This window comes from Jatropha curcas, chromosome 9 (genome assembly GCF_041381405.1).
Source record: "Jatropha curcas cultivar XTBG-Jc1 chromosome 9, XTBG_Jcur_1.0, whole genome shotgun sequence".
Classification (NCBI taxonomy): Eukaryota; Viridiplantae; Streptophyta; class Magnoliopsida; order Malpighiales; family Euphorbiaceae; genus Jatropha; species Jatropha curcas.
In genome coordinates, this window is record NC_143159.1 from 6,201,128 (window position 1) to 6,213,802 (window position 12,675).

General features: G+C 27.5%; 1 protein-coding gene across 1 annotated transcript; it reads left to right on the top strand.

The window, feature by feature from the left end:
• The first annotated feature begins 2,063 nt into the window (after positions 1 to 2,063).
• On the top strand, positions 2,064 to 5,034 carry LOC105638896 (auxin transporter-like protein 3). Its single transcript, XM_012222790.4, has 8 exons — positions 2,064 to 2,384; positions 2,507 to 2,692; positions 2,912 to 3,024; positions 3,125 to 3,308; positions 3,437 to 3,534; positions 3,861 to 4,068; positions 4,156 to 4,413; positions 4,548 to 5,034. The coding sequence occupies exons 1-8, from the start codon at positions 2,229 to 2,231 to the stop codon at positions 4,740 to 4,742; spliced, it is 1,398 nt and encodes a 465-aa protein (XP_012078180.1). The 5' UTR covers positions 2,064 to 2,228; the 3' UTR covers positions 4,743 to 5,034.
• The last annotated feature ends 7,641 nt before the right edge of the window (positions 5,035 to 12,675 follow it).

A 12,675-nucleotide genomic window follows, 5' to 3' on the forward strand; every position in this document is an offset into this window, starting at 1 on the left:
GTCAAAGCAAATCACATGGTGGTAGTCCAAAATGAAATGAACTTACGTCTCCTAGGTGCAAATATGGCCCATCTATCTCAACTTTGCATATTAGAATGAAAGGCCCATTTTTTTTTTTTTTTTTTCTAAAAAAAGAACCCTTCCCAACATTAAATTTTCTTTTCTGGTTCCCACTTTCCATTTTCATTTTAAGGAATCACAAAATGAATTATAAATTTCTTTTTATCCAAACATGTCATTTAATTCAAAATTTGCCTACCCTTTGAGGCAGCCATTCAATATCATGATTGGTATGCCAAATCAATGGGCCAAAAGAGAAAAGACACTTGCAATAACAAAATCAAATGCCTAATAAAAAAAATTATTTCCATTCTTTACTTTTAAAAGAAAAAAAAAAAAAAAGGAAAAAGGTGTTAAATCTTTTGGAATACCAGTTGGCACACGTGCGGTACTAATCATGTTTAGCACTAAAGCCCACCCCTAAGTAATCATTCACTCCATCTTAGACTACTCCATTAAACCTTATTAAGACTCATATAATTATATTCTATTTTTATTTAAAACATCCTTAATTAATAAATTTAACGTAATTAAATCAAGTATTACATGGGCTGTTTTGTTATTTTAAAAAGTGGACTTTGGTGGGCCACCCCGCTCGTGCAATGCATGAGAGCTCGTGTCCACTACCCTTCTTTTTAAGCCCATCTAAGAGGAAAAATAAAAAATAAATTACAGTCAAATGATTTTGTCACATGCAGGGTATTTGGCTATGTCACCCACCAATGAAATATTGAAATTAACCATACGTTTGGATGTGAGGATGGAAAATAAGAAAGGAATGGAAAGAAAATGGAATTATAACTTTCCTTCAGTTGTTAAATAGCATGCATATAAATAGAAGAGATGGAAACTGGAAAGTGTGCTCTCTTGCCAGTATCTTTTTTTTTTTTTTAAGTACATATAAATATTTGTGACCCGTTTGGTATGATTATTATTTTTATTTCTAAAATATAGAAGAAATATTATTACTAAATTATGGTTACTTTCTTTTGTTTTATAAATTTATTTTCGAGTTATAATTTTTTTATTCATTAGGAGGCCTAACAAGCTCCAAGGATGTTATAAACTATACAACAAGTGTAATTCTCCCCTTTACTCACCAAATTAGTAAAAACTCTTATGGTTGAAAGGTATCGACATAGGTGGAAAAACCAATCAAACCACATGATTGAACAAATTATATAATTTTACTATGTACAAAAGTAAAAACTCAAAAAAAATATATATATATATATGCCAACTAGTTTTTTTTACATATAACTAAAATTGGAATTTATTTAAATATTTTATAAAAAAAATCATTTGAATAATTATTTTGGATTTTTCTTAATTAAATATATCAAATTTATTAGTTATCAATATATTTAAGATACACAATAATACCTTTCGCAGTAACACTTCCAACAAAAATGCAAAATAAAAACTCTAAAGTGATCCCTTTTACCTCTTTTATAAAAATTTTTCTTTTGTTTTCTCCTTTTCCCTAATCAAACACAGCATTTAAAGTTAACCTCTATGAAACTATAAGTCTAAATGTAAACGTCATTCTTGTTTTTTCACAATAATAAATTTTATAGCATCATTAATTTTAATTTTGACCAATTAAACACTTTAATTAATAAAATTACACATATTTCACACTTTAATGTGACCCATTAAAAATGTCGATCTCTAAAATTATATTGATTAAATACTTATTTAATAATTGAAAAACGTGAAAATTATTATTCAAAAAACTATACTAACCACATATCAAATTAATATTTTACATATAAAAGCCAAATAAATTTATAAATTATCATTACTAATGTGTTAATGTGTGAGATTATTACAAAAAGTAAAATTTAGAGTTTAAAATTTAAGATACTATAAGATTTTTTTGTCGGTTAAATCATATATTTAGAGAAAATGTAAATGAGCTATAGAATTGCAAAGGGTGACATAAATAGGTCCCCACTGAGGTGATTCAATTATTGCACCCAAAAATCTTTTATAAAGAAGGGAAGAAGAGGAGGAAGAGGAGGAGGAGGAGAAGGAGGAGAAGCCTTAACTTGTGTAAAGTAAAAAAGAAAGAAAAGCAACTCTTTCTTTTAGCTATTTATAGTCTCAAAATTGGTCCATTGCTTCTCCCAACATTGCTGGCTATCAGTAACAACAAGGCTATAACAATGGCTGCTGAGAAGGTTGAAACTGTTATAGCTGGAAATTACATAGAAATGGAGAGAGAAGAAGACAATTCAAAGTCCTCTAAGACCAAATTTTCAGAGTTATTTTGGCATGGTGGCTCTGTATACGATGCTTGGTTTAGCTGTTCTTCTAATCAGGCAATATATTTTATTAATAATAACCCATTATTTTTTTTTTTCTTCTTCTTTTTGTTTTAGATATATTGCAGTGAAAGCTAATTATTATTTTCATTTCATTTTTGAAAATTTTGAATTTGTAGGTTGCACAAGTGCTTCTTACATTGCCTTACTCATTTTCACAACTTGGAATGTTATCTGGAATTCTTTTTCAACTATTCTATGGTTTGATGGGAAGTTGGACTGCTTACCTTATAAGTGTTCTATACGTTGAGTACAGAACTAGAAAGGAAAGAGAAAAGGTTGATTTTAGGAATCATGTCATTCAGGTAATTACCATTTTTATTTATTAGCATTTATTTTTTATTTTTAAGGTTAATCAGACTCGAATTAGATTTAATTAATTCGTAACTTTAATACTTTAGAGATGGTTCTAGCACCATTTTAAGTCGAAGTTGTAATGAAATTCAGTAAATGAAAAATTTTCAATAATATTATTCTTTTTTTCATTTTGAGATAATCTCACTTGGGTTATTATTAATTTCCAGTGGTTTGAAGTGCTTGATGGGTTGCTAGGGAGACACTGGAGAAATGCAGGCCTATTTTTCAATTGCACTTTTCTTCTATTTGGATCGGTGATTCAATTGATTGCTTGTGCAAGGTACATAAATATAAATATATTATCATATAATATGAAAAATTCACTATATATGTGAGGTTTTTTCCCTAATTTTTTTTATGAATAAAATTGCTAATTGCAGCAATATTTACTATATTAATGACAATCTGGACAAGAGGACATGGACCTACATATTTGGAGCATGTTGTGCAACTACTGTCTTCATTCCTTCATTTCATAATTATAGAATTTGGTCATTCTTAGGCCTTATTATGACTACTTATACTGCTTGGTATCTCACAATTGCTTCCCTTACTCATGGACAGGTACCCTCTTGTTAATTAATTAATTAACAAGTATTAATCTACTTATAAAGTCCAATTTTGGATTGTTAATTTATTAATTAATTTCTCTTTCTCTTTCTCTTTCTCTTTCTTTTTATTTTGATTTGAAGGTTGAAGGAGTGAAACACTCTGGTCCAACCAAAATGGTTCTCTACTTTACTGGGGCCACCAACATTCTTTACACCTTTGGTGGGCATGCTGTCACAGTGTAAGAACTCGCTCTCTCTATATATTTAATAAACAATAATTAATTTGTTTAATATTTTCATAATTATAGTATTTGTGTATAAATACACTTAATCACGTATCCATAATTACTGGAAAGAGTTTCCAACTAAGGGAACATCTTTTCCTCAGAAACTGATAATCACCTTTCTAATTACTTTATTCTCCCCTAACAAATAATGTTATATCTCAAGTCATAATGTTATTTGACTCGTAGTTTAATGATCGAGCGTTTATCTTATAGTATAAAAGATTAGGAATTTAAATCCGAACAGAAAATTAATTAATTAAGGAATTGTATTATTGCAGGGAAATTATGCATGCAATGTGGAAGCCACAGAAATTCAAGCTAATATATTTGTTGGCAACATTATATGTATTAACCCTAACACTACCTTCAGCTTCTGCTGTTTATTGGGCATTTGGGGATTTACTACTTACACATGCTAATGCTCTCTCCTTACTCCCAAGAAATGGATACAGAGACGCTGCTGTTATTCTCATGCTAATCCATCAGGTTTGAAAATTTTAAATTTATCCATGTAATTTTAGAATTAGATTATTTTCTAAAAAGGGTAACATAAATTTTTATTTTTTGGTGCAGTTTATAACATTTGGATTTGCTTGCACCCCTTTATACTTTGTGTGGGAGAAATTCATTAGAGTACACGAAACAAAGAGTCTGTTCAAGAGAGCATTGGCTAGACTTCCTGTGGTGGTACCAATTTGGTTCCTAGCTATTATCTTCCCATTTTTTGGTCCTATTAACTCAACTGTTGGATCTCTTTTAGTCAGCTTCACGGTCTATATAATTCCTGCATTAGCACACATAATAACTTTCTCTACCGCGTCGGCCCGGGAGGTAATTACTCATCTTAATTCATTTTTCTTTTCACTAATTAGGTTTTGATTATGGTTCAAATTTGTAATTTTACGGTCCTTGATGCGAATTCATTTGGTCTTTTTTTTACTTTTTTTTTTTTTTCCCTTGAACAGAATGCAGTAGAGAGGCCACCATCATTTCTAGGAGGTTGGGTTGGATTGTTTTGTGTGAATCTATTTGTAGTAGTATGGGTTTTTATTGTGGGATTTGGGTTTGGAGGATGGGCAAGTTTGCTCAATTTCATACATCAAATTGATTCATTTGGTCTATTCACCAAGTGCTATCAGTGCCCTCCTCACAAGGCTTGATAAGAAGATTCCCCCAATTTTCAAAAGGCAAGTTTAACAATTTAATATACTTTAAATTAATTAAGGAAGTGTGTAAAGAGATTGGCATTTGTAACCTTTTCTTTCCTTTTTTTTTTTTTTTTTTTTTTTAAATTTTCTTTATTTATTTTTCTTGTAAGAGCTATTGTTGATGGTTGTCAAAAAAAGGTGTGATGGTAATCATGGCCATCCCCCCTTATACAGACCTATAGTTGTAACCTTTTGTGTGTTGATTAATCTTTTCAAGAATGCAATTCCCTTGGTTTTCGTGGGATATACTCTTTCCATTGTATATATCTATATGTTTTCTTCTTCTTTTTTTTTCTATTAATCATTCAATAATTATTTAATAATTTCATTTTTAAATGCCCTCATTTTCAAATATACATATAGCCATTACTCTATAAAGAAAAGTATAAAGATTGGTTAAGAAAATGTATTGGGAACAATACCCATGAATTTTATTATCATGCAGAAGGCAAAGAAAATGTATTAGGAGCAAAATGAATGTTCATTTGCAGATAATTATCAAAGAAAATTAATTGGTTAAGAAAAATGAATTCTTCTGTTGATATTTTACATTTTAATATATAAAATTCATTTTAAGATATAAAGCTATTGTGGAAATTCTATATATTTTTATAAAGTTAATTTAATTTTTTTTTTTTTTTAAAAAAAGAGCACATTGGTAAATAATAAGATACCTCAAGTCATTTTCAAATCATAATAAAAGAAGAGATGTTGATAAAGATCTGGAGAGGTAAAAGAAAGGTCCACAAGGACCAAACTGATAGTGCCAAGAATGGGTAAGGACCTCACTTTATGCTCACTTTAAAAAAAAAAAAAAAACATATTAGTTAGGTTCATATCCTTTCACAAACCTTTCCTTTTGGTGGCTAAAAAGCATCACATGCTATATAAACTTATAAAGACCATTGAATTGTTTGGTTAGAGTTGCTGTACAAACAAATGGACAACTACAAAAATTGGGTGCAAAGAGTTAGGGTTTGTTATGGGATGATACAATTTGAAGGGCCCAATTTGGTTTGCCTAATTACTCTATCTCTCTCTCTCTCTCTCTCTCCCTTTAGGTATTTGAGGCTCTTTTCCTCCCTTTTCTACTTTGTTAGGAGTCTTATCAACCTAGCTAATTGGAAGCATGCTAATCTTGATGTGGTCTCTTTGTACATATTGTAAAAAACAACTTAGAACCACCAATTTCAGTTTATGAATTTTATTAATTTTGTGATTGTTTGTAGCAGCCAAATTGCACCTATGAATTATTGGTGTCACCCAAAAATGAATAGTTAGAATTTTGTAGGCTCCAAATGGATCTTGTGTATGAAATTATTTGCTATTACAATGGGTTTATTATTGGATTTCTTGAACTGTTTTTAGATATTTTGTTGATCCTTTTATGGGTACTGACACTCTATATGATCCTCCTCAAGGAATTGAAATTTATTAGGTGAGTGCATTCATTAATTCATAAATTATTTAAAATGACATTTTTATTTTCATTGGTAAACAAATAACATGTATCATGCATAAAAATTATCACATACCCATGTCAAAATATTCTTTCTAAACATTCCATCATAAAATATTAGGAGGGCTTTTTGGTATTTTATGAGTGATATATTAGAAATACATTTACTTACATTATATCACATTTTATTTCGATCCACCAAAAGAAATCTTACATTAAAGTCTTTGCCCATAAATTTTACTTTATTATGATATAATTCAAATAAAATTTTTATTAAAAGTATCAATATATTATTTTTGTTAAAAAAACGAAAAAAACAGTTTTTAGAACTTCAATTCCTAAATTTTTAATTTACAAAACAAACATTCAATTAGTTTACTAGAGTGTCCATTTGGGACACTAACCTCTTATTTGAAATAAATGAATTTCACAAAATTTTGAAAAATTCATTTTGAAATCTTTATTTTTACATTTGGAATGAAAAAAAAATATAGATTTTAATTTTAGGAATTTGACATGACTACACTGAATCCCATAAAAATAGTTGGAATTTCCAAATGAATTCCACAAACTAAACAATTTAACTTTTTACAATAAAACTATCATTCTCTATCTACAAAGTCAATTTTTCACTCTTTTAATTATTTAAATTATTTATTTTATCAAACTTGACCAAAACCTTTTAAAAATTTTATTTTTTAAAATAACTTATTGTTGTGTTTTTATTTTAATATTTTTCATCTTTTATTTTAATATTTTATAATATTTTTTATTATTGACTAAAGAGATTCAAGTTAAATATCTATTTATTATTAAATTAAATGCAATAATTTTATTAATATAATTTTTATTTAATATATTTATTTTAATAAAAATATAAAAAATCATATAGCATAATATAAATATAATTGATATACTATTTTAAAGATATAAAACAAAATCAAATAAATTTTCAATTATAAATTTATTCCATATATGATTATATGAAATTTAATTAAATTACATGTTTTAAATTAATTCATCCAAAAAAATAATTTATTTATAAATAAATTTTATTATAATTTATTTATAAATAAATTTTATATTTTAAATTTATTTATAAGCAACGGAGCATAAATATTATCTTGGCCACATTAAAGGAGCATAAAAAAATGATCTCAAATGGGTATGAAGATGAAAAAAGCATTGTATGGATTTTTGGGCTGTCACTTAAGATGTGGGACCTAAACCAAAAGAATTTGTAGGCCATATGTGATATGTGTAATGCAAGAGTGTATGGGCCCACTCTTGGTAGGCTTATAATGACAACCTACCTACATGACTGAAACTGAAAAGATGACAATGAAAATGGAAATGGTGACAACAACATGGAGAAAAACAATATAAGAAAAGCAATCAATACTATTACTATTACTAGGGCTTCATTTTTCCATCATCCTTTAACGTTACCTATTTCCTTTCGTCGCTTTTTCATTTCAATTCGTCACTTAAAAATATTCAATTACTCAATTTTTCAGCCAAACACCATCCAAAAGTTAACATGCTCAATGTTTTTGTTGTGCTGAAAGAGAAAGAGTGTTATTAGCATATTATTTTTAAAAAAATTAATATTTTTTAAGCCATGAAGCTGTCCAATTGGCATTTCGCTAATTAAAATTAAATTAAATCGGTAAAAGAAATTTTTGTATTCCACATTTATAAAATTGAGAATTCTTAAAAATAAGAATTAAAATTTAAATGTGATAAAAAGAATTAGGTATAAGTCGAGAAATTGGGGATAAAATTAAGCACTATTACCGATTTACCACTAACACAGTATACACCTACTAAAGACTGTACAACTCAAAAGCACATTAAGTCCCTTGCTAGACCCCAAGCTTAAACCAATCAATTGAAAACAACAAATTTTCCAAAGAAGTGAAAGGCAATGTTGTAATAGGAACTTAACCCTGAAAATGCAGAAGTGAGTCATTTGACCAAGAAAAGTGGGTGGGCTTACCACACAATACACATGATCCGTTCCTATATGTGGGGACCTTTTAACATTTTGTTTAAGAACTTTCTAAGACAAGAACTGTATGGTCTTTGTCATGGAATGTTTCGATTATTATTATTTTTTCTTTTTCTTTATATAAAATCAATGAATCTGCTAAATGAAGATGCTTTTGAGTTTTGACTGGCTGGAATCTTGCAGCTGGACTTTGAAGATTTTTGGGGACCCTAATTTTCAACGGTGGAGATTCTTTCTATTTTTCTCCGTTTTATTTTCTTTGCTTAAATACATAAATTCACTCTAAATTTTATAACTTTAATCTTATGACATCTTAAATTTTGTGACTAATCTATCGTATATTTGAATTTATAAAATTACACCTATTAAACATTTTAATTTTTTAAACTATTTTATTAAACACTTTAATCTATAAAATTAGATTAAATAAACAATCATTAAAAAGTTAAAATTTCTGAAATTATTATTTCAAAAGTCATACTAACTATATATCAAGTTGATATTTTTACAAAAAAAAAAAACACTCTAAAAATTAATGATATTAGTGTTCAAAAGTGTGTAATATTATCAAAATTAATAAGTTCAAGTACATAATAGGTCATTCGCAAAGTTTAAGATGTCATAAGATTAAAATTGTAAAATATAAATGTGAATTAATTACTAAAGAGTCAACCATTTCAATTAATTACTAAAGAGCGAATGGTTAAAGTTGAAGTAACTGCACTTTAAGTTCAATTTTTATAAAAGAAAGGGGCAATCATTTCCTCCTCTAAGGCTCTAACATCTAACTTCTCTCTTATTGTCTTAAAGCATTGAATTTCCATTCATACAAAAATTTTTATAAAATTTTATATTTTATCTTTTCCTTATTAAATATAAAATTTATTTATAGAGTTAATTAATTTAGTATAAAATCGCATTTATACATAATATCATATTCATTTTTATAACCACATTCTTAGTTCTAAATTAGCTATGATCGACTATTTTTATTTTTATTTTACTTTATTTTATTATCACGTTGCAATGACGCCGAGAAACAATAAACTTCTCTCTGTATCACTAAATTAGCACATTTTTTAGCATTTTTGATCATCAATATATTAGATTCAATATAGGAAAAGTAAAAAAAATTCTATAAATTGTTGTTACAAAAAGAATAGAGAGCTATGCCAGCTTGACATTCAATAGCATAGAAGCTTATAGAGAGACAGCGCTTGGATTGTATATTTTTGAGAGCGGTCTGCTTGTAAGCTTATGGAAACAGGGAATCAAATCTGGATCCGGATCGTCCACATCAAATCTGCAACGAGTGTGGGTTCCGTTGGCAATTCCGAGCAAATATAATATTCCTTATCATCTGACATAAATGCACACGTTTCACCACCTGGTTGCACTGCTGGCAACCTTCAAATCTTTGTGTTACATAATTGTGCAACCTGTACAGAGGACAACAAGATATAAACCAGCTTGTTATTGCTATTAAAAATCTTGTTAAGGATGATTGGAATTGTCAGATAGTTTTATTTACACGGACAAGCCAATTTATGTGCAGACTATCTTACTTACCCCACCCTTCATTTATTTTTATAAAATAATTTATAAAAAAATAATTCATTAAAAAATATTTTTTAAATAATTTTTTTATTATTTAGTTATAATATTAAAAATTCGCTAGAAATAATAAAGTCTTTTATCTCGTAAACTCTTAAAAAATTAATAATAATAGAAATTTTATAATTTAAAAATTTTATAATTAAATATGAAAAGAATCTAAAAAAATATAAATCATAAAAGCCGCTGGTAATCGGTGGTGGTAGTGATTATGATGGTAGTTGATGGTAAATAGTGACTGAAAATAGTGATTATGATGATTAGTAAATTAAAAAATATGTATTTATAAGATTTGCTAATATCCGAACAATGTGTTACTCTAAAAAATGGGAAGTTTTTTTCCTTAAAAAAAAGACTTAATTTTTCGTTAACCAGAAAAATATTTTTTATTAACTTATTTTCCTGAGCCCCAAACAACAAAAAATTATGAAAAATATTTTCCTGCAAGTTATTTCACAGAAACAAACGGAGCTTAAAATTGCTCGAAAATTTTCTCTTGGAACCCATGTATTAGAGATTCTTCCCGAATCGGATGATTCGTTGTTGTAAAATTCTACTGGTGCAACCTATTCTAGAATATGCTTGTCTTCTTAAAACTATGCTCTCTTTCTTTTATTAAAAAAAAATTCCTTGTCTACAAATATAATTATCAAACTATTATATTTATTAATTAAATCTTGATGTAAATAAAATTGACATATCAACCTTTAATTTTCTAATAAAATTCTATTTAATCAAATGTTTGATTAATTTTCAGAATAAATTAATAGTATATCATTTAATTTTTATGCATACTAACACAAAGTTTTTTATTAAAAAAATAAAACAAAAATTATATATTTATCATATTAATTAAAATTTTTTAATCATATGCAAGCCAAAATAAGATATAAATTATGGAACAGAAAAAACATATTTGAGTTTATTAAAATAAAATAAAATATTAGAAATAAAAGAGAGTGAAGAGAAAGAAAGATAGAAAGTAAGAGCTGCTGACCAATTGCCACATTCTAAGGATTAATGTTAAAGTAATTTTATATATTAAATTATTCAAGAAATCGTAATTTTAATAAGTAAAATTAATAAAATAAAAGATAATTTTGAGATGAGAACGAACAATCAAAAACTGATCTATATGTGCATGTATGTATAGTGACAGGTCAGTAGCTGACCACAAATGGCTGCCGACTGAGAAAAGGATAATGGGGATATATATATATATATATATATATATATATATATATATAAAAGAGAGGAGAGCTGATGGCTTAGCAGCCTGGATGTTAAAATTGAAGGGGCCCATGTCCATATATGGAAGCTTCTTTATCAGATTTTAAAGCTGCAATGTGTAAAGTGCACTGAGTTGGGCAACAAAGTGTTGTCGCTGTCTAATTTTTGGATTGAGCCGATAAAAAATGAAATAGACATTTCAAAAAAATATGATATCCGTTTTTATTTAATATTTCATATTTAAAACTTTAATAAAAACTTAAAAATAAAAAGTTAATCCCCGTAATGTTATTTTCAAATTTTGAAACAAATTTCATGGAATAAATATTTTATTCTCTTTATTCCATACTATTATACGAACCATACAAAATCTGGAAAAATAAAAAAAAATATTGAATAAAATGAAAGAAAATCAACAGTAAATATAAAATGATTGAATTATTAGGGGCAAAAAGGATTTTTTAAATTCATCTTGAAATTGAAACAAGAATAATAAAAAATGTGTATCAGTGAAAATTTTATTTTAGATTTACTTTTTAAAAACAATTAAATAGGGCAATTTATTAGTTAAATTAAAAATTATATCACTATTATCCATGTTTTCAATGTAAGTTAGAATTATTCAAACATTGAATTATAAAAAAATACTTGAATTTCTGGATAACTAAATTAAACCGCAAGACGACACTCGACAATGAAACTGATGAAAATAGGAATATTTGGAGTATGCTCAAGTTTTGGATGTGGATATACTGGTTGGATCTCGCTTAGGTGAGTAGTCCGATTCCCAAATGAATTTCTAGATGGGCTTTTGGAAAAGCCACATTACTACCTCACAGCAACCAAAAAAAATTGGGCTAAAAAATTGAGTTTGAGCTCAAACAAGCTAACCTAATGATATTTATAGCGCCATTGCCAGTAATTCGACCATCACCATCTAAAACTAAACATACTCTCGTGTACAGTGTTAATAAGTAATAACTTCAAAAAAATAAAAAAGAAGAAATGAAAACGATAAAAAATGTAGTAGAAGAAGAAAAAAAACTGAATCAGCAAAATTAGACCACTCAAGGTAGATCTTTAGATTCTCTTCCATATCAAAAACTTCTCTAACAAAATATCATTTTGATAAAAAAATTATAAAGATTTAAGGAAAGGAAAATTAATAACAACCCATATTTTAAATGATTTACCATTTGCGTCATTTATCATTTTTCTTTTTGAATAAACAATTAAAAATCACGATTATAACATCATTATAGGGACTTCATGTCAGATTTAAAAAAAAAAAAAGGATAAAACAATCTGAAGTGAACACCCAGATTAGAACATTCATCTAAATTCTTTATTCACAACAATCTGCCAATTTGCAAGATCATCACAAGCCCAGTCACAATCCTCAAATTCAAAAATCCCACAATCCAAAACCAATTTCGTATCAACCGAATGAATTAAGAAAGCCCAACAAGCGCCCGGCAAAAAAAAAAGAAAAAAAAAAAAAACAAAAACAGAGTAGTTATATAGTAAAACGATAATACCAGGTCAACCACCATAAATTGATCCGTCAATTC